This window comes from Delphinus delphis, chromosome 4 (assembly GCF_949987515.2).
Source record: "Delphinus delphis chromosome 4, mDelDel1.2, whole genome shotgun sequence".
Lineage (NCBI taxonomy): Eukaryota > Metazoa > Chordata > Mammalia > Artiodactyla > Delphinidae > Delphinus > Delphinus delphis.
Window position 1 is genome coordinate 119,338,885 of NC_082686.1, and position 21,729 is coordinate 119,360,613.

Below are 21,729 nucleotides of genomic sequence, written 5' to 3' on the forward strand. Positions count from 1 at the left end.
TGGAGTAGAGGTGGGCAAACTACAACCCACAGGCCAAATCCACCCACCACCTGTTTTTGGAAGGCCTGTGAGCTAAGAATGATTTTTATATTTTACATTTCAAATGGTTGGGAATAAATCAAGAAAAATATTTCATAACACTTGAAAATTATATGAAATTCAAACGAGTGTCCATAAATATTTTTTGGAACACATTGGAGTTCATCGTGTACATTTGGTCTGTGGCCACTTTGGTGCTGCAAGAGCAGAGTTGAGTGTTTGCAACTGGGATCATATGGCCCCCAAAACTTAAATATGGCCCTTTATAGAAAAAGTTTGTTGACCCCTGTACTAGAGTGTAGGCAGCTGTATCAGTAAAGACGTTAATGCAGAGTCCAGGAGAGAGATGATGGTGTCTTGAACTGGGGGTTACAGTGTACATGGGTACAAGTGGATAAGTATGGGAGATACTCTGGAGAGGGGACTGAGAAGTTTTGCTGTTGAATTTGGATACTGGTGGAACTGATCAAAAAGGTTTCTTTTTCCTTCCAGTTTAGGTTTCCTATAGGTTCTGTGACTATAGTTTATAATTGTTCATTTGCGTGAATGTGTCAACCGTGACAGGGTGGAAATTTTTATTATTTTTAAGGATGAAAATTACTTATTTGGTTTTGATTTCTAAGGTTTTTTTTTCCTTGTATAGCCCCCTAACTGTAATGGGAATAGTGTTTGAAACCTTAAAGCTGTAGAATCTGACATCTGCAATACAATTACTTTTTAAACAGCAATCTAAACCTTAAAAATGTGTAGCCGTTGTTTTTGACCATTTGCTGTATGTGAAATTTATACAATTTTATAAGAATTATATGTATACAGCTCTCTATACTTTTCATTCTCTAGCAATATGGCTGACTAAATAATCTGAAAACGCTTCTGTTTTAAATCCCCTAGAAATGCTAGATAAAATATAATAAACATACATTTAAGTGAACAGCTGAGCTTTCAGGAAAGTAAGGAAAACAGATTCAAACATAAAGAAAAGACTGAAAAACAGAGGAGTGTGTGCGTTGACATTTGACTGCTCCGTGGATGGGAGCAAGAGATATTAGTCTGGGCATTGTTGGGATTTGAATTTTAATGCCCTTGTGGAAACAGGTTACAAAGCCTTGAGTTTGTACAAAGTGGGGGAATTGGAACAACATCTAAACATGAAACCAGGATCCTTAAAGGACTACACTTTTAGCAAAGGGGTAGATGAGGAAAAGAACCCGTCCATCAGCACAGGGAGACTACAAAGAACCTTTCAAATAAGACTTCCCTAAGAACTTGTAACTATGCTCCTGCCTCTTGTTGGCTTGGGGTTTAAATTAATATTACCTACTTGATCTGGGAAAACCTAAACTGAGAAATTAGTATAAAAAGGATTCATAGGGTAGCAAAACCTCTGAGTTATCTGGAAGAAGCAAACACAAAACATCCTTGGTGGGACAAGCTTTCAAACGAGGCTGCCTAGTTTCCCACAGTTAACCTGCATGAAGTTGAGTTTGCAATATCCAATTAAAAAATTCAGAAGACAGTCACCTATTATTACATAGACACAACGAATAGGATTAAATCCCTAAGACCTAGATAATTATCATATGGAGACCATAAAATAAGTATGTTTAAAATGACAAAAAGCTTAAAATAAGGAAATTAAAACATAAGGAAGTAAATCAAAAATTTGGAAAGGAATCTAATAAAACTTAGAGAAATAAAAAATGTAGTCATTAAAAATAAAATTAATGAATAATCAGCAGAAATAGTTGAAGGAGGAATAAGTGGAAGAGAAATCTGAAGAAGTTATCCAGAATGCAGGAAAGAGAGAGAGAAAGAAGAAAAATAAATCTTTAGAGACAAAGAAGTTAGAATGGGACAATCTAACATAATGGCTAAAGAAGTTCCAACAGGAGAAAAAAAAATAAGGGGATGAAGCAGTATTTGAAGAGAGAATGGCTGAAAATATTGCATATGAATGAAGGGCATAGTCCTTAGCTTCAGAAAGCCTAATGATTCTCAAGCAGGATAAATAAAATCTAATCCTCACCCAGACACATCATGAAACCAAAGAAAATAGAGCAAGGGTTTTTATGGGTAGCATTCTCCTACAACTAAGATATTGAAATCAACTCACGTGAAATAAGATTTTAAGGTTATTTTCCAGTATTAGTGATAAGTTTTCACTGATCTATCTGCATGTTCATATTGGTTCAACTTTGTGAAGTGTTTGATAAGTTTTTTGCCATGGAGCATTAGTGTCTAAATACTAATTAGTAGTTCTATGAGGAAATAATTTCTTTTTGTGACTAGTATTCTTCTTGAGGGAACTAAGGAAATACACCATCAAGAAGACTACCATTCAACATCTTCCAAAATGTGTGGGGACTTTAAAGTCACTGGTTAAAAATAATAGCATAATTTATTTGAAATTGTAACCAAAAAAATCTGTTACTTTTCTTTGTTATTCACTCATTTAGTCCAGTTTTAGAATTTTCTCTTTCTGTATCATGAAATCATTTTTTTTCCTTCTGATTTCCACTCTGATTGTTCTTTTCCTGTTTCTTATTCATAGACTTCCAAGGAACAGCTATATTTACAAGTCACTTAAAATCATTTATTCATTGAATGTTTAAAAAGTAAGATGAAATAAAACAAAACCCACTTTGCTTTCTTTCTCCATTAGCGTTTCTCTTTTGATTTATTCCCCTTTTACCTGCTGCACCAGCTGGTTAGCAGACAAGTATAGTGGGCCCTCTGTGAAAATGATTACCTCCATAATTATTCTTATTTCACCCCATGAGTTAGCTGTTTTGTTAGTGGGGTAGAATGAGGCAGAAGCTAATCTGCATAATCCTGACAGGTCAAATTTCGCTTTGAAATATTCTGACATTGGCCTCTACCAGCATTAGTCATAGTCTTGCTTAAGAGTTTTGTGAGCTGAATATTCTGTCGTTATTTAATCTAAACAGCTTCATTAATGAGATGTGTGTGTGTGTGGAGAGTGGGGAGGAGACTAGGAATTTCGGACATCTTTCCCTTTTACTCTACATACCCGCAAGCATATACACGTTCACCCTGCTTTTCCAAAGTATTTTCCCCTGTAAAACCTCTTCATAACATCCTCCACTTATTACTAGATCTCGTTTTTAACCATTTAACAATTAAATGTATGTATGTATTTGAGATATATAACTTAAATCCTTTAAGCTTATATCTTATTTTCCTAGCACGCAGTCTATGTTTTTAGACATTCTTTATTACTTTAAATATCTTCTGAAAGTTCTTCTCCTTATAATCAATCAGTTATGAATTTTAAACAACTTTGATTTTAAACTGTACATTTAAATTTTTTCTACTTTTTATGTTTGCAACTGATGTACATATTCTTTTATCAGGGTATAAGTTTTCAGCAAGGAAATGCTCACATTTTCTTTGCACATTTCCATATACAAAAATGAGTTTACGGTTTTTAATCTTTTAAATCAACAGGCTAAGTTTTCTTTACAGTCATTCTTATTTAATATGTCATGGATATTAAATTATGTTTGTATATTGTTATTTAGGTGACTATTATATGGTTAAAAAGATTTTGGAGGAAAACAGTTCAGGTGACTTGAACATAAATTGCGTAGATGTGCTTGGGAGAAATGCTGTTACCATAACTATTGAAAACGAAAACTTGGATATACTGCAGCTTCTTTTGGACTACGGTTGTCAGGTACAAGGCTAGATAATTTTATCCAGTAGCTTCTAAGTACTGTTAGATATGCCATGTTTTCTCCTTTCTTTCTAGTTTCCTTCCTCCCTTCCTTCCTTCCTTTTTTCCTTCCTTTCTCTCTCTATTTTTCTTCTCTCTTTCTTTCACCTTTTATTTTGTTTTGAGCTACTAAAAATTTAAAAACAAACTAAAAAAAAACCCTTTTTAAAAAAAGTATAGTATTTTGACTTGATTTATCTTTTTCTTCCCAACTTTCACTCCTGCCCCTTATATGTTTTAAACCATCCGACAGAGGTAAATTATCATGACTTATTAAAGATGACTTTGTTTTTATTACTTACATTATTATATTACTATTTACCTTATATATCTAAAAATAGTACAAGTGTTCTGGAAGTGTCAGGGGAACAGGCATTTCTGTGGCCTATATAATTTACAAGCATAAAAACAGAATACTCCTCACTTACAAAGCAATTTTCAATTTGATTTTCTCCAAAGTTTTATTAAATTGTCCTTTTTGTCTGAAATCTAGTGTTTGCTTATAGCTAAAGGTGAACGGATTTTTTTAAACTGGAAAACATTGACCTTTCTGCTTGTCTTCATATCAGTTCGTGTAAAAAATCAGGCATGTGGGGCTTCCCTGGTGGCGCAGTGGTTGAGAGTCCGCCTGCCAATGCAGGGGACACAGGTTCGTGCCCCAGTCCGGGAAGATCCCACATGCCGCGGAGCGGCTGGGCCCGTGAGCCATGGCCGCTGAGCCTGCGCGTCCGGAGCCTGTGCTCCGCAACGGGAGAGGCCACAACAGTGAGAGGCCCGTGTACCGCAAAAACAAAACAAAAAAAGCAGGCATGTGTATGTCTTGAAAGAATTCAGTTAAGAGATCGGAAGGAAATTTAATAATATTATTTTCCTTCCTTTTTGGGTTGCTTATGATGGGACTTAGCATATGAATTCTGGCTCTTTTTTTTCTTTCAAACAGTATGGTTCTTTGCTCTTTTGTAGCTTTAAACTAATGAGACTTTTTTGGGAGTGGTATCAGGAAGCACTCAGAAGATTTTAAAAAAATAAGTAGGTTAGTCCTATGTATGTTTCTATTATATATATAAATATAATACATATATATATGTATTAAAACATGTGGTACTGTCTCTGTGTATACATATTTAGAGTAGAAATAAATTGCTTTCCCAGAAATTTCATTTATCCAGAACACCCCCGAGAACCAGGAAGTAAGTGAAAAATACCTCTGAGCAGCCAGGGTAGATGGCGGTGAAGTTTCCCATTTATGAGCTTTATCATAGGGGTAATTCTGGAGTCCTCCTTCAAAATCTGTTTTTTCTTACTTTAGGTTCCACTTTAACAAACTTACTTAGTTTTCTAATCCATAGAGAATTACAGGGGCAACAGAAAGGGCATGAGGCTGCAGTGGAAAAAAATTAGGCACAGTACCTCTGACTCTATTTAAAGAGTCAATAGCATTAGATACCTGTTAATCTCTAAGGGTACTGTATGTTAGAGTGGTAATTGCTGTTTATAACAATGGCCCAGAGTCAGTAAGGGAAAGTTAAATTATACTCAGTACGTATTACTTGAAGAAAGAAGAATATATATAGTACTTCTGAAAGCAGAAAACTTCCATCAAATTTGTTTAAATTTCAAAGTTAAACACTTAAAGGCATAAGCTTCAGTTACCTATAAAATAATGTCGCAAAGAAAGTCTCTGATGATTCTATGTAAAAGAGGTATTAGGGTATTGATATAATAATCATTTTGTCTTTTTACATGTAAGATTCTATGTATATAAAATTTCTGCAGTATACTTGGTTCTTTCACATACCTGATCACATTTGAACATCATAGGCAGCCTGTCTAGATGTTATATTTTTTCTAGATCAGAAAACTGAGGCTCATAGACTGTAATGAATTGCCCAAAGTTCTAAAATAAGTAAGGGCAAAGCTAAGATTGAAGCCAACCTTTTGACTGCAAATCCCATGCTCTTTCCAGTTCACTGTGTTCCATCTTAAATTACCTATGTCTTATCTGTCAGTCAACAGATGTCCAAGGCCTTTGGTTGGGTGTGACTGTGGAAATGAATATGTAAAACATGAGTTCTGTACTAAAGGATGTTAAAACCAATTGGACGATGAAAGTGCATATGAATTTTAAATCAATCAAATGATACAAAAGTGTATTTCATAAGTGCTGGGTGGTAATAGTACTTGACCCTTGTATGTCGCTTTGAGGTTACAAAGTGCTTTCATGTATTTTGTCTTGTGTTATACTAGTGGCTCTCAACCGGCAGTTTTGTCCCTTAGGGGACATTTGGCAATGTCTGGGAACATTTATGGTTTTGCAGCTTGGGGGTGGGTTAGTACTGGCGTCTGGCAGGTAGGAGGTAAGGGCGTTGCTAATCATCCTACAGTGAACAGGACAGCCCCCCACAATAACGAATTATCTGGCCTCAAATGTCAGTAGTGACACCATTGAGAAACCCTGTTTTATACTTAAACTTTTGTGGTTCACAATAAATGTTTTGGAGACATAGGAAAGAGGAGATCACTGTGGTTTAGAGCTAGCAAGAAAGGTTTCATGGAAGAATGGCAGTTGAGCTCAGCCTTGAAATATTAATAATTGCTAATATTTATATAGTTCTACTGTGTGACAGGAATCTTAAATATATATTCACTTCCTTAATCCTTACAACAGTTCTATGAGATAGGTGCTATTATTATCCCCATTTTATAGAGGAGGAAACCATGGTACAGAAGGTTTCAGTAACATGCCCAAAGTTACTCCGTAAATGCCAGATCTGGAATCTGAACCCAGGTTCTGGCTCCAGAGTCCATGCTTTTACCTGCTACCTAAAACTACTGTAAAACAGGAGGTGGAGAAGGACGTAAACAAAGGCATGTAAATGTATATTCTTGAGACAGTGAATTGACTTAGCCTTTTTGAACAAAATATTTGGGTTGGATAGTAGTGGAAAATATCTGGAAAAATAACTAAGACAAAACTGATGAAAAGGGCTTGAATGCCAGTCTAAGGAATTTGGCTTTTATATGATAGATAGTGAGATCATTAAATAATTTTTGAGGAAGGATGTGATGTGTCCAATGGTATTTAAAAAAAACTAATGTAGTGGCTGTGTTCAGTACAGATTAAAAAATGGGAAGTGGGGAAGGCTATAAATAGCTTGGGTGAGCAGTTTTTATAATAATCCAGATGTGAAGAGGTTAAAGCCTGAACTGGAATAGTGGCTATAAGAATAGGGGAAAAAATGGTAGATGTGAGAGATGTTATGAAGGAAGAATTGATAGAACTTAGTATTTAAATTTGGAGGGGGGTATTGAGAAGGAGTCCAAGATGATTTGAAAATCTTAAACATGGGTTACTGGGAGAATGATGCAAGAAAAACAGGAAGTTAAGTCAAACTTGGGGCAGAGAACTGTGAATTCTGGTTTTAGCCTTGTTTATTTTGGGGCTATCAGGCAGTTTCCAGTGGAAAGCTGACATCTCTAGGGAGAGGTTGGGCTGGAGAGATACAGCAGTCGTGGCCATGGAGATGACCCGACATCATGAGAGTGGATGAAATCATAGAGAAGAGCAAACAACTAGTGCTGATTCTTTCTCAGGGAGCATCTACATTAAAAAAGAGCATTAGAAGGAAAGGGTTTCATTAAAGGAGTTAGGATATGCAACGTTGTGAAAACCAAAGAAACGGTTTTATTACGTTGCTGAGAAATCAAGGAAAATGGTAGGAAAGGCCATTGGATTTTGAAACTGGCATCAGTAGAATTAGAGAAAATGACACGCATGAGTTTGAGCCTGAGAGTGAGAGAAAGAAAACTCTAGTGGTGAGAGAAAGAGAGGATCATGTCAATTAGCAAAGAGTGAGGAAGTATTTCATGTTTTGGGAGGTTTGGGGAGGTGAGGGCTGGGACTGGTGTTTCTGCGAAGGAAGGACCAAGGTCCTGTAGAAGACCAGAGCACTAAATAGAATACCTAGGTGGAAAATTTAGCTTTGGGAAAGAATGAAATAAATGAGTATCTGAGCTTTGAGGAGAGAGTATGGGAATTGTTGAAAAGACAAATTCTGAGGTGAGAAGGGAGATAGTAACCTCATTAACACATAATAGGTGTGTACTGAATAGATTTTAATAAAGAATGGTCAAATATCTGTGAAAAATTAGGAAGCAAAACTAATGAGGACATTTGTATGCCTAGAGATACTTAAATAATTCAAAACATTTTTCCCTTCGGAGCTGCCTTTGATATATCAAGTAACAGCATTGTGCAGAATAAGTCCAGGGCAACTCCTTACATGACTTTTTTACATAAATTTTTTTATACCTGAAGCTTATCCTTTTAAGCCTTGAAAGATTTAACATGAATCTTTCTTTATTCTTTACTAAATAGTATATCTGAATATAATTTAACTTTACCATCATAAGTGGGAATCATTGAGAGTTTAATCATTTTACTTTGCTTCATATAGTCTGAGACTATTGACATGTTTTCCCTTACATTAAGTGGCTTCAGACTGCTTTGTATTGATAGTGATTTTGCTATGCTGATATTTTATCTTCTCAATGATCAACTTTTAGCCGTTTTTCACCCATCCTCCCTTCTTTGTTGGTTTTAATCTAGTCTGAAGGGTACTTGGGAAAGCCAGGTGTCTGTTATGGACAACTCTAAGTCGGTGTGGGTGAGGCAGTTGCTTCTAGGAAAGAATGCCCATGAAGTTCGTTTGTGACAGCTCAGTATGGTTTGGGGAGAAATTTGCAGCTAGATCCATGGCTATGTTTCAGATGATTGGAGTTGCCTGGTGTTTTGACTTGGAGAGCAGTGGCATTACTATAGGTAGCTTTATAGGTTAAAATTAAAAACCATAAATGAACTGTTTAGTAGTAATGAACACATGGTTCTTTTTGCTTGTTTGCTTCACCTGACCAAGTACAGAAAAACTGAAGAGAAACGTTTGTAAAGCAGAAGAATAATAGTGCTAGCTTTTAAAGAGTAAGCTACAGCCCAGTGAACCCTAAAATGTTTAAGGGATAAAATAATGAATTAAATTTCCCATGAGGGTGGGGAGTTTTTCCTGTAAGAATACATAGGCAGTTCCTAATGGTTGAATGTGACCCCAACCCAATTATTTGGGGTGCTTAGTCCTATTTTTAGACATCCAGATGAAGTCTGCCATTTTTAGTCCTGTTTTTGACATCTAGAGAAAGTGGATGAAAGCTTTCTTTTCAGCTACAAAGAATATTAAAGATCTGGTATAATTTCATTTTCATGGGAGAGAATATTGATTTAAATAGTTGTTAAACAGTATAATAGTTTAAAAATGTACAGGGTACATTTTTAAATAATCAGGGTATTTTCTTAGATTAAATCATTACCTATCCTCACTTTTTGCTTCTGCCTTTATGGTTTTCCTTAAAAAACAAAACAAAGCAAAACAAAAAGAAACCCCAAACCTGATGTCTCACTTGCCAAATATCACAATAGGACTGAAGAGTTTGTTATATCGAAAAGTTGAAAAATCTCCATTTCCTCAGCTTCTATTTAATTACTTTTCCTCCTGTCAAAGTTGGAGCTTCAAAATGACCTATAGTTTGGGAGTAAAACTATAAAGTCACTTCTCCGGCTTGTCTCTAAGGACATTGGTATCCTAGTTCTTTGTGATTTTTACTTGCTAAGATTGCTGATGTTGGGAATTTCCTGGTGGCCCAGTGGTTACGACTCGGCGCTTTCACTGCTGTGGCCTGGGTTCGATCCCTGGTCAGCGAACTAAGATCCCGCAATCAGTGTGGCACCACCAACAAAAAGAAAAAGATTGCTAATATTAATGCCATATTTGTACCATTTCAGTCAGCCGTGTGTGCTTTAAAGATGAGAACAGAGGGGCTCCGCCTTCTGTTAACATATTTTTCATTGTCCCCTAGCCTCATGGTTGCATTATCATTTTTATCAGACAGAAAACAATCCTTTACCTGTAGTAATTGTTCTTGGCAATTTCTTTTATAGATTTGGAGTAATGAAGATTCTTTTGGTCCAAAGTTCGAGAGTAAACATCTTGAAAAAAATAACATATCAACTAATACTGCATAGATCAGCACTGTTTCATTAATAAACCCCACTATCAAGCATTCATTATTTTACCAGCTCATTCAGTGAAACCAGGACAAAAATATGTGTGTTGTGGTACACTGAAGAACTGCCAAGGCTAGCAGATGTACTATTTGGACAGTCTAAATTTTTAAAAATTCAGTATTACTGTATATAATACAGTTTCAATTTAAAAAAATAGTTTTCTTTATGAATTAGTAAAAATAAATAGTTTACCTTTTTATCCTCCATTTTCAGTTTTAACCTTTTTTTTTTTTAAAGTCCGCAGATGCACTTTTGGTGGCAATCGACTCTGAAGTAGTGGGAGCTGTTGATATACTACTTAATCATCGACCAAAACGATCATCAAGACCAACTATAGTAGTTAGTACTCTTAAATATTTATTAATTTGGATTTTTAAACCAGAATAGATCTCCTGCCCCACTGCCATTTTTTTCTCCCTCCCCTCCAATTTGCTTTGTTTTAAAGAAATAGATTTTTGTTTTTTACTCTGTAAAATATTGCTTTAAAGTAAGTAGACATTTGCAAGAATAATTAATGTTGCTCTCAGGAAGCCTTCTTAAAATTCATGATATTTCTATAATTTTGCCAGTGTGATCCAGTATTTTTAGTTTGGAACATTCTGCAGGTTAAGTTGAAAATACAGATTAGCTTCCAGGTGCATTTAAAAGTTAAATATAAACAGTGAAACCATAGAACTGGAAGAAAATGTAGGTGAATATTTGACTGGGAGGGAAGGACTTTGGAGAAAAATCACAGTGGCACAGCCTTTGGCTGTATAGAAATTAAACTTCTAGAATTAAGACATCAGGCAAAATTTAGAAAGCAGATGGATAACTTTCAAATGATATTTCCAGCATATATCAAATTCATAATCTTAGTATTAGATGAATTGATGAAAAACATCAAAATCAATAAAAGACATGGAAAAATCTCAAAAGAAAGTACAAAATATTAAATCTTACTAATAATCAAATACGAGGTGCTAATTTTTGCTTATCAAACAGCAAATTTTTTAAAAAACTAATAACCATTGATGGCAAAGGCGTAGTACAGCCTCATACACCACTGGAAGAGGGTATTTTGAAAAGTAGTTTGGCAGGATATGTCATAAACAAGAAAGATGTTCATATTCTTGAACCTAGCGCTTCCTCCTCTAGGAATTTGTAAAGGAAATGGTCAGAAATGTGGACAGAAGTGTTACTTGTAATCTTAATTGTAGCAATGAAAAAACCATGTGACACAATCTAAACATCCCAAAATAGAAGATTGGAAACATAAATAATTACATATATATTAACATGATTTTTTTAAAGGAATAATTAGGAACATGAAAAAATATGATACAGAAGGGAAAAACTGAGACTAGTAAACTGTACATATAATATGATCTGAGATTAAAAATATGCACAGAAAAGGAACTGTATGGAAATGTAGCAAAATGTTACCTAACAGCAGTCATCACATTGCCAAATTAAGGATATTTTTCCTTACTTTAAAATTTTTCTTTATTGCTTTTGTAACTAGGAAGATAGTCACTAATAATTAAATAAATTCTACTGTAAAAATGAGATATTTGGGGCTTATCTAGTGGCGCAGTGGTTGAGAGTCCGCCTGCCGATGCAGGGGACACGGGTTCGTGCCCTGGTCCGGGAGGATCCCACATGCCGCGGAGCGGCTGGGCCCGTGAGCCATGGCCGCTGAGCCTGCGCGTCCGGAGCCGTGCTCCGCAATGGGAGAGGCCACAACAGTGAGAGGCCCGCGTACCACAAAAAAAAAAAAAAAAAAAAAAAAGAGAGAGAGATATTTGTTGTGTATCAAAATTTTAAAGTTATAACATTCATTATTGGTGAGGATGTAGTAAAACAATCAGTAAAAATTAATTTCTGGGAGTGTAAACTGGCTATACTCAGAGGAAAAATATTGTTTTAAGAAAGAATTATAAATTGGTTGCAAATTATCCGCCATTCTGAGAGCGATGAGAAGCTCCCCTAAATTGCATACTTTATCATATATTAACTGAAATATTTTTCTCTCATTTAAACTATTACAAAGTTTGTGTAAGCATGACTTTCTCCAGAGGATAGTTCCAACTAGTTTAAGTGGTGGTAAGCAGCCAACAAGAGTAGAGAAAAAAGGGCCAATAATATAACTCCTATCCAAAAGATCAGAAATGATCAGAAATCCTATTCAATTTTCTGACACCTATCCTGCAGTTACTAGTATATTTTGGTATACCTATTCCACCTTCTAGTCTTTTAATCCATTTACACTCTTAGGGAGGGTGAGTGTAGTGTGCCAGGGTATTGGAGCAACTGACTGATATCATTTCATCACCATTGCCACTGCCAATCAAATACTGAGTTGTAAGTGTGGTCAGTCCTCACCTACTCAATGAAAGAACACTTTTTACACTATCTCTAACAAAGAAAGTTATCCAGGCTTTGCCTGAATACTTCCAGTGACAAGATCACATTTTAACGGCCTCATTACAACTGGACAGGCAGTATCAAATATTTTTATATACTTTTTTTTTTACCATCTCAGTGAATTCATTGTATATTCTTGGCTTATCAAAATTGTTTTTTGATAAATTTTCACTTTTAAATACAGGTGGTTTTTTTGATAGTATGTAGATTATATTATGAGCATTGAAATTAGGAACTTTAATCATCTGTCTCTAATAGTTTTTTTCATACAGTTAATTATGTTTCATAGGAAAAATGAGGACCATTTTTTTCCTTAAGGGATTAAATATGATTTTCTCCTCTTTATAACCTCTTTTTTTGTAATTAGGGGGAATGGAGTAAATTTTTAGATTTTTCTGTAATTTTAAAATAAATTCATTAATTTGAAGTCCCCAGTAAATAGATGGGAAGTGTATAAACAAACTATTCATAAAAGAGGAAAAAAAAGATAAGAATGTCAGAAAATACTAAAATTTACCAGTAATCAAAGAAAAGTAAATTAATATTTCATGATAGTTTTTTCACTCATAACTTGGGAGTGTGATCATGCTCAGTGCTGGTGAGTAAACCTTAGTGGGTGGGTACATTCCTATATTATTGGTAATATAAACTATTAAAAGGATTTTGATAATATGTATAAAAAGCTTCAAAATTGTTCGTGGCCTTCAGACCTATAATTCCACTTCAGGGGTTCTATGTTAATGAGATAATCCTGAATTTTGAAAAAGCTGTATTCATAAAGATGTTTGTGGTAGTATTATTTATATTAGCAGAATAAAATATCTTGAACATAGAGACTATGAACTTCCTTAAACTGCATGCAAAATTCTGTACATGAATTTTTTTTTCCAGAAGATTCTGGGTTATAGCTTTACGAGATCATTATAAGGGTCCTTGATCTTCAAAATATTAAGGACCATTGTTTTTAATCGTTGATGCCAAGTCATTCATGCCAAAGTTGCCCTTAAAAAGCGGGTGTGGTGGAGAAAGGACTAAAAGGAAATACTGTAAAATATTTTGGGTAGTAGGAACATGAACATTTTTATTCCTTCTGCTTTTGCATATTTTTCAGATATTTTATAATGTGTGCACTACTTTTACAATGTTAATAAAAATTACAAAAATTAATGGTGAATTTGATGAGCTTATACTATGGAATCAAACAGCTCACAGGAAAACATCTGTGAAAAAGTGATAAGTATTAGAAAGAATATGTAATAGTCATAAAATAGTCAACCTTCTTTATTTAATCCTGCTCTTTATTTACTAATGTTTCTTTCCTCGTGTCATGCAATCACCAGGCATGAGCCCATGTAGTGAAAGGAGCTCAGCCTCCAGAATAACACTCAGCTGGGGTCTATCTGCACTTTGCCACTCTCGTCGTAGCTCGGGCACATTAACTTCTCTGAGCCTCAGTTTCTTCGTGGGGATTATAATGTTCAATTTTGCAGGCTATTGGGATTAAATGAGATGATAAATGTAAACTGCCTAATAGTTCCAGGAGCTATGATTGTTAGTGTTTTTGTGCATTTGTAACAGGAAGTAGTATAGGTGGTGTTTGAGAATATGTAGAGAATTACACAAAATGAAGAGTGCTTCCTATTTACTTATTCCTTTCAAGTAACTTCGTTGCTATCAATGTGGCAAGGTTTTGCCATAGAGGTGGAATTAAACTTGTTTTTCTCATGCATTTATATTTTGCCTACTTTTAACATTTCTGTTTTTCCATTATATTGTTTTTCTAAAATTCTTGTTCTTTATCCTTGTCATGCATGTTTCCATAATCCTGTGAAAATGAAACACTTTCTCCTAAAGTATTTCTCTAGATATCCACACTTCTTTGTTAGTATGAACATTTCCTATTGAAGATTTTGTCTGTCATGATTATATTGCATTTATTAACTAAAGTTGGAAGTTTTGAGGTTTCAAAAAAGATTTGATCCTAGGAAAATGTTTATCATATTCCTCAAAATAATTTTTGTATTCTTTGTGCATTCAATATTTTTCATTACATTTTTTAGATAAATGTTTTTCTGAAGTCACAAATAAGAACTTTTGGACGTTTATATAAATATTTTTCAGAAACTAATGGAGCGAATTCAGAATCCTGAGTATTCAACAACTATGGATGTTGCACCTGTCATTTTAGCTGCTCATCGTAACAACTATGAAATTCTTACAATGCTGTTAAAACAGGATGTATCTCTACCTAAGCCCCATGCGGTTGGCTGTGAATGTACATTGTGTTCTGCAAAAAACAAAAAGGACAGCCTTCGACATTCCAGGTCAGAAAATTAAGGTTTAAATTAAGATGTATTATGCAGTAAGGTATATGTCAATGAAGTTTTTGTTGTTGTTTTTCTTTCTATGTCTACTTTAAGAAATATGGTACTGCAATGACTAATGAAAGCCAGACTTCTAGCTCCTTTGCTTAATACAATGAGTTCTGCATTTTAAAGAAGTATTTACTAAATGATGAATAATTAGGAAAAAATTTCAAATAATGAATAAGGTTTATCTCATACTTCTGCTGGACAGGGATGGGGTCACTATTTGCTTTTTAAAAGCAGAGTGTATTAATCTAAGAGAATTTCCAAGCACTGGAAGGGGTAGAGATACCACTTCCTGTCTTATTTATAAGAAAATAAAAACTATTATCTATCTAACTAGATATTCAACCTGTTATGCCTCTTTTTCCCCTCTCACACAGTATTTGAGTCTTCTTCTCTTCCCATTCTTCCCAGTCAAAAATATTAAGAACAACTGAGGAGTGAATGAACAAGAAAGTACCCCTTCTTGGACAGGTTGAGCAAGATCACACATGTGCATGTTGTATAAGGTGTATGGTTCTGGGCTAGACTTGAGAATCTAATTTTCAGCATATGCCTTTATGTATATATTATCTATATAGTAGTCAAATATAGTTGAAATAGTATCAAGTTTAGCATTTACTACAGAAAATGTGGTTTGGAAGTCCGAGGTCATCCGTTGACATTGTTTTCTAGTTAAGGATTGTTGTGCAGTATATTTGAAATTAGCTTTAAAGCTGCAAACCATCCACCCTCCCTCCTTCCTCACCTTTCAACAGATAGTCACAAATCCATAAATTGGAAAAGTCTCCTGGGAATCAATTTAATGTTTACTTGCAGAGATTGTACTGGATATTTTTTCTATTTTTTTAATTAATTAATTAATTTATTTTTGGCTGTGTTGGCTCTAGAGCACAGGCTCAGTAGTTGTGGTGCATGGGCTTAGTTGCTCTGCGGCATGTGGGATCTTCCCAGACCAGGGCTGGTACCCGTGTCGCCTGCATTGGCAGGCGGATTCTTAACCACTGCGCCACCAGGGAAGTCCCTCTATTTTCAAGTCTATCTTACAATGAGATCTGTGTTTCTCTTTGATAAGATCTGGTTAATAGCTATGCCAATTTCATTTAACTTTTTAGTTTTAAAATGACTAGTCTATGGGGAATTCCGTGGCAATCCGGTGATTAGGACTCTGTGCTTTCACTGCCGAGGGCAGTGTCAGTGAAGTTGATAGGGCAGTTTCAGTCCCTGGTTAGGGAACTAAGATCCTGCAAGCCGTGCAGCTTGGCAAATAAAATAAAATACGCTATAAAATGACAAGCAGAAATGATCTTTAAGACTTCTTCTAGTATTAAAATCCTTTATTAATATTAAATATAAATATTTTTCAAATATTAAATATTATTAGGTATGCTTATTAAATATGTGTGTAGTTTAAGCAGTTGGAGGTGGGGGGTTGGAGCTGGAGAAAACACTTTACCTGTCTTGGTTTGAGCTGTGGAAAAAGCTTGGTTTGAAAGTTTTTAGAGGAGCTGTGGCTTGAGCTCAGTGTTTAAGTATCGATAAGAATTAACAGGTAAAAGGCATTTTACACAGTATGTGAGTGTGGTTTATTTAGGGATGGTCTGGTATATTTGTTGAAGACGTTGAGAGAGTTTGTTATTGATGTTTGAGAAAACAGTTATAGCAAATGTCAAAGGCATCTGACTGAAGTCATTTCCAGGAATTGCTAAGCAGACCTGCAGGAGAAAAGGAAGCTAACAAATGAGTAAGGGATGGGTAAAGGTTTCAGTGATGTTGAAGAGTTAGGATACTAGCAATAAGGAAGAGAGGCAATCTGTATTTCTAAGATGTTGGGTTTTAAATTTCAGAGATGATGCAGTGCCAGGTGATGCAGTCTTGCCATTTGCAACAACGTGATGGAACTTGAGGGCATTATGCTAAGTGAAATAAATCAGACGGAGAAAGACAAACACCATATGATTTCACTTGTATGTGGAATGTAAGACACAAACAAACAGTCTGTGAGTTACTTGGAGAAGGCATTCAAAGTTGCAGCCATTTCTCAAGAGTCCCCTTGAGGAACTTTTTCTTTTTATCAGACTTTCTAATGCTTGGCACACATGCCTAATTTTTTAGTCAGCCAGGGATTTGTGGAGACTATATATGAATGCTTGTATATCTTTTCTCATTTCCAAGATCTCCCTATTAAATTTCTGATTGGTCCACTCTTTGTCTCAAATCAGACTGCAAGCTTGGCCTTGCAAAGCTGCAGGTTTTCCTTGTTCATCTCTACTAAGTCTAATCCTTTCAGCCAGCAGAGCTGTAGGTTTTTGCTTCCCAATGAATTGATTTTTACCCCTTTAGCACAAAGATACAGATTTACCAGCTTCAGGCTGGAAAACTGCAGTTCTCATTGAGTGAACTGGAGGCAGAGGTGAAGAGGTAGCCTCAGGTGAGAAGGCTGCGGATTCCAGCCATTCCTGCCTGAAGCTCTGGCAGTTTTCCAATAATTGATTCTCAATAGACAATTTCCAGTGACCTGAAATAGTTGATTTTTAAAAAAAAAATTTGTCCATTTTTATGCATATATTTTGTGTAGTGAAATCACTGACCTCTTCATATCCCACCATTACTTTTTTTTTTTTTTTTTTGCGGTACGCACCCCTCTCACTGTTGTGGCCTCTCCCGTTGCGGAGAACAGGCTCCGGACGTGCAGGCTCAGTGGCCATGGCTCACGGGCCCAGTGGCTCCGCGGCATGTGGGATCTTCCCGGACTGGGGCACGAACCCGTGTCCCCTGCATCAGCAGGCAGACTCCCAACCACTGCGCCACCAGGGAAGCCCCCACCATTACTTTTGATAGTGTTTTGAATACCAAAAATGACAGATTTAATAAAGCAAGGCAGCCTCATTATTTTTCAGATTATATCTAATTGCTTTCCATACTATGGCTATTCCATTATTACTCCAGCATAGTTGGTTGCCACCAGTACTAGCAGTCACTCTTCCTGTGCATTTTGTCACTAATCCATATTTTGAAACATGACTATGTAGGTTAATACAAAAGTCATTTTTAGAGACAATCTGATAAAATTAATTACTATAAAAATTAATTGCTATGATGGAAACAGAAAGATAAGTTGCTCAATTATATATATTTTTCTCAAGTTTTTGGACAGTTTTGGTATAGGCAAATACCTCTGTAGAAATCCTTACTTAAGATACAGGTAATTGTACTTGTTAATTAAATATCTCGATCAGAGCTGGATTTCATAAAAATTGTTTTCTTAGAAATGCATTATATAGAAAAAAATGCTTTGTATAGAGTCTATTTTTGTGTCTAAGTAAGACATGAGACCTATCATGTAAATAAGGAATATTTCAATAAATTTGTTACATAAAAGTTTTAAATTTCCATACAGAAAAATTCCATTGCAAACAAAGTAAAAGACAACCAATGAGAGAAAAGTATTTAAAATATTTTTGACTAGACAGAGGGCTAATTTCTTTTATATATAAAGAGGTTTTACAAATTGGTGATTTAAAAAAAAAAACACCAGAAAAATAGGCTAATGCAAATGAACAGGTAGTTTACAGAAGTATAAACAAATAGTAAACATGAAAAGATGCTTAAGCTTTTAAAGAAATTCAGAGTAATACAACTCTTAAAATTCTATTTTTCATCTGTTAGGGTAGCAATGTACTAATGAAGATGTAGGGGAAAATGAGCTCTCCTTATTGTTAGTGCTTTGGAAACATCTACCAGAATTTAAAATGCACATGGTGTTTTATCCAGCAGTTCTGAATGTGCAAAGGGTATATGAACTAAAGAATAATCAGTTTTACATTATTTATGGAAGTAAAAAATCAGAAACAACCTAAAGTTCCATTAATGGAGATTGGATGGACTGCCATCAAATGGAAAACCATCCAGTTTTAGGAAATAACGAGATGACTCTATATGTAGTGACATAGAAATAGTTGTCCCTTCTAGAGAATGTCACACAGAGTGAAGTAAGTCAGAAAGAGAAAAGCAAATATCATATAATAACGCGTATATGTGGAATCTAAAAAAGTGGTACAGATGATCTTATTTGCAAAGCAGAAATAGAGACACAGATGTAGAGAACAAATGTATGGATACCAAGGGGGAAAGGGGTAGGGTGGGAGGAATTGGGAGACTGACACATATCCATTACTGATACTATGTATAAAATAGACAACTGATGGGAACATACTGTACAGCACAGGGAGCTCTACCTAATGCACTGTGGTGACCTAAATGGGAGGGAAGCCCAAAAGGGAGAGGATATCTGTATGTATGGCAGATTCATTTTGTTGTGCAGTGGAGGCTAACACAACATTGTAAAGCAACCATACTGCAATAAAAATTAATTTAAAAAAAGAAATAAAAAAAGAAAAAAAATTTATAAAGTGTCTTGGAAATTCAGATGCAATAAATTTCACCTAAGAATTTTAGGGTTGTAGGCTTGTCACAAAAGTAGCATGAAAGCTGATTCCTTATGAATAACCAAAAATTGATAAAAATCAATAAACATACTCAGAAAAGAAAAAAGAAGAAATAGTTGTCCCTGTACACAGTGTGTCTGATTATGTTTGTGTGTGAATAGAAAATATCAGGAAAGATTTTCATAACTCTCTGAAATGTGACTCTCTTTGAGGAGTGGAGTTGGTGGAAGGAGGAGAATTGGGGAGCATTATGTTTCTAAACTGCTTGCTTTTTTTTAAACAAGCATATATTAAATTTGTATTTAAAAGAAAAAATATTTATATAATACCTACCAAATTTTAAATTAAGAATTATATATTTATAAATGAAAGAATTATAGCAAAATTTTTCTGACTTGGTTCCTATTTAGATATTGATTATAAACATTAATTAGTTTACAGAAGGTAAAGGGAGTACTTTTCTATTAGTTAGAGGTTAGACATAAATCAATGATTTCATTCAAATTTCATTCAAATCATTCTTAAGATTTGAAAGGTCTTTCAAAAATAACCTGGTTGAATGAGTCATGTGTTATACATATGTAGCATATTAAAGTAAACTTATCACTGGGGAAGGAAAATTTAATGATCATCCATATCATATTCAAAATGTATTAGTTATTAACATATTTCATTTAAAATAATACTGAGTTCAGGAATAGAAATTTTTTAATTAAATTGAATTGAAGGATACAAAGTTTTGAATCTATGAAAACAAATACTAAAACAATTTCTTTATAAGCAGTATATATAAAAAATTGCAATATTTATATTTCAAAATATTTATTTTTAAGTCTTTTTCTTTTTATGCAGGTTACCTTATAATAAGTATTTTATAGTTTTATTTTCTTTTAATTTTATAATACTTCAAATTTATGAAAATTATAGGCTAAAGATACTGATCATGTTTATCTAATAAATTTGTTTTACATTATGGAATCAAATTTTATCACAGGTTTCGTCTTGATATATATCGCTGCTTGGCCAGTCCAGCTTTAATAATGTTAACAGAGGAGGATCCAATTCTGCGAGCATTTGAACTTAGTGCTGATTTAAAAGAACTAAGCCTTGTGGAGGTGGAATTCAGGTGGGAATGAATGGAAATTGTAAATTTTTTAAAAATTTTATTTTATTTATTTACTTTTGGCTGTGTTGGGTCTTCGTTGCTCTGTGCACAGGCTTTCTCTAGTTGTGGTGAGCGGAGGCTACTCTTCATTGCAGTGCAGTGGCTTCTCTTGTTGCGGAGCATGGGCTCTAGGTGCATGAGCTTCAGTAGTTGCAGCACACGGGCTCGGTAGTTGTGGCTCACGGGCTCTAGAGTGCAGGCTCAGTAGTTGTGGCACACAGGTTTAGTTGCTTTGCGGCATTTGGGATCTTCCCGGACCAGGGTTCGAACCCATGTCCCCTGCATTGGCAGGCGGATTATTAACCACTGCACCACCAAGGAAGCCCTGGAAATTGTAAATTATCTCTTTGTTTTCCAGAATATTTTCAGCCTGAGTTTTTTCATAGACCAAATTATCATTTATTTATCTACATTTGATCCAAAATGACCAAACCTTGCTGCCACATACTTGGGATTTTCCTTTTCCCTCAGTGGAATAGACCCCAGTACCACTTACGTCACTCCTTCCCCATCTTCCTTCTTCCACTCTTCCACCACCCTTAAATCCCTACTTTGTTCAGCATTGCCGGAGGCATTCTAAGGCAGTGTGAAGAGTAGTGGGAATGGTAGCCTTAAGCAAGAAAAAACTTATTTATAACTTCTCTCTGTCCTACTCCCTTCATTCCTAGATTCTGTAATCATCCTTGGAGCCCGATCCTTCATAACTTTCAGAAGCATATAGAATGCTTTTTGTATGTCAGGTACATTCCACACACCCAGACTTTGTCCCTTTTCACTGTTTGGTGAGATTTTCTAGTAGGAGAAACATAGCATGTAGACATAAAATTGATTAGACTGCAGTTAGATTCCTAGACTAAGAAGTAGGTAATACGTTGTTTGTTAATTCAACTACTGGGCTTCCCTGGTGGCGCATTGGTTAAGAATCCACCTGCCAATGCAGGGGACACGGGTTCGATCCCTGGTCCGGGAAGATCCCACATGCTGCGGAGCAGCTAAGCCTATGCACCACAACTACTGAAGCCCGCGTGCCTAGAGCCCATGCTCCGCAACAAGAGAAGCCACCACAGTGAGAAGCCCGCGCAATGCAACGAAGAGTAGCCCCCGCTCACCACAACTAGAGAAAACCTGTATGCAGCAATGCAGCCAAAGATAAATAAATTAATTAATTAATTAATTTTTTTAAAAAAGAAATTCAACTATTTATTCTTAGATAATTTTGGTTACATAGTAAGTGGCAAGAATGGATGAAAAAATGTTAGCTGGTGAGGAAAACTTTTTAATTCCTTGAGTTATAATTTTATGCAGCCAGTTCTTGGAAAATCCCATTGGAAAAAAAAAATTAATCAATGGGAAATCTCCCTATTTTCCCTTCCTTTCCCTTTAAAAAAACTGAATGAAAAATTATTTTCTGAAATCTAACCCCAATTAATTCATAATTATTTATTTCTAAC

General features: G+C 35.2%; 1 protein-coding gene across 3 annotated transcripts in view; it reads left to right on the forward strand.

Annotated features, from left to right (window-relative positions):
* Positions 1-21,729, forward strand: part of TRPC1 (transient receptor potential cation channel subfamily C member 1) — a 63,874-nt gene that overhangs the window by 7,210 nt on the left and 34,935 nt on the right. Inside the window, exons 2-5 of one of the 3 annotated variants that reach the window (XM_060011373.1) lie at positions 3,582-3,736; positions 10,128-10,229; positions 14,418-14,620; positions 20,108-20,239. In XM_060011373.1, coding sequence (XP_059867356.1) covers positions 3,582-3,736; positions 10,128-10,229; positions 14,418-14,620; positions 20,108-20,239 — 592 coding nt within the window. Of the gene's footprint in view, positions 1-3,581; positions 3,737-4,530; positions 4,809-10,127; positions 10,230-14,417; positions 14,621-20,107; positions 20,240-21,729 lie in introns of those variants that run through there. The other 2 variants (XM_060011375.1, XM_060011374.1) reach the window with 2 other exon arrangements.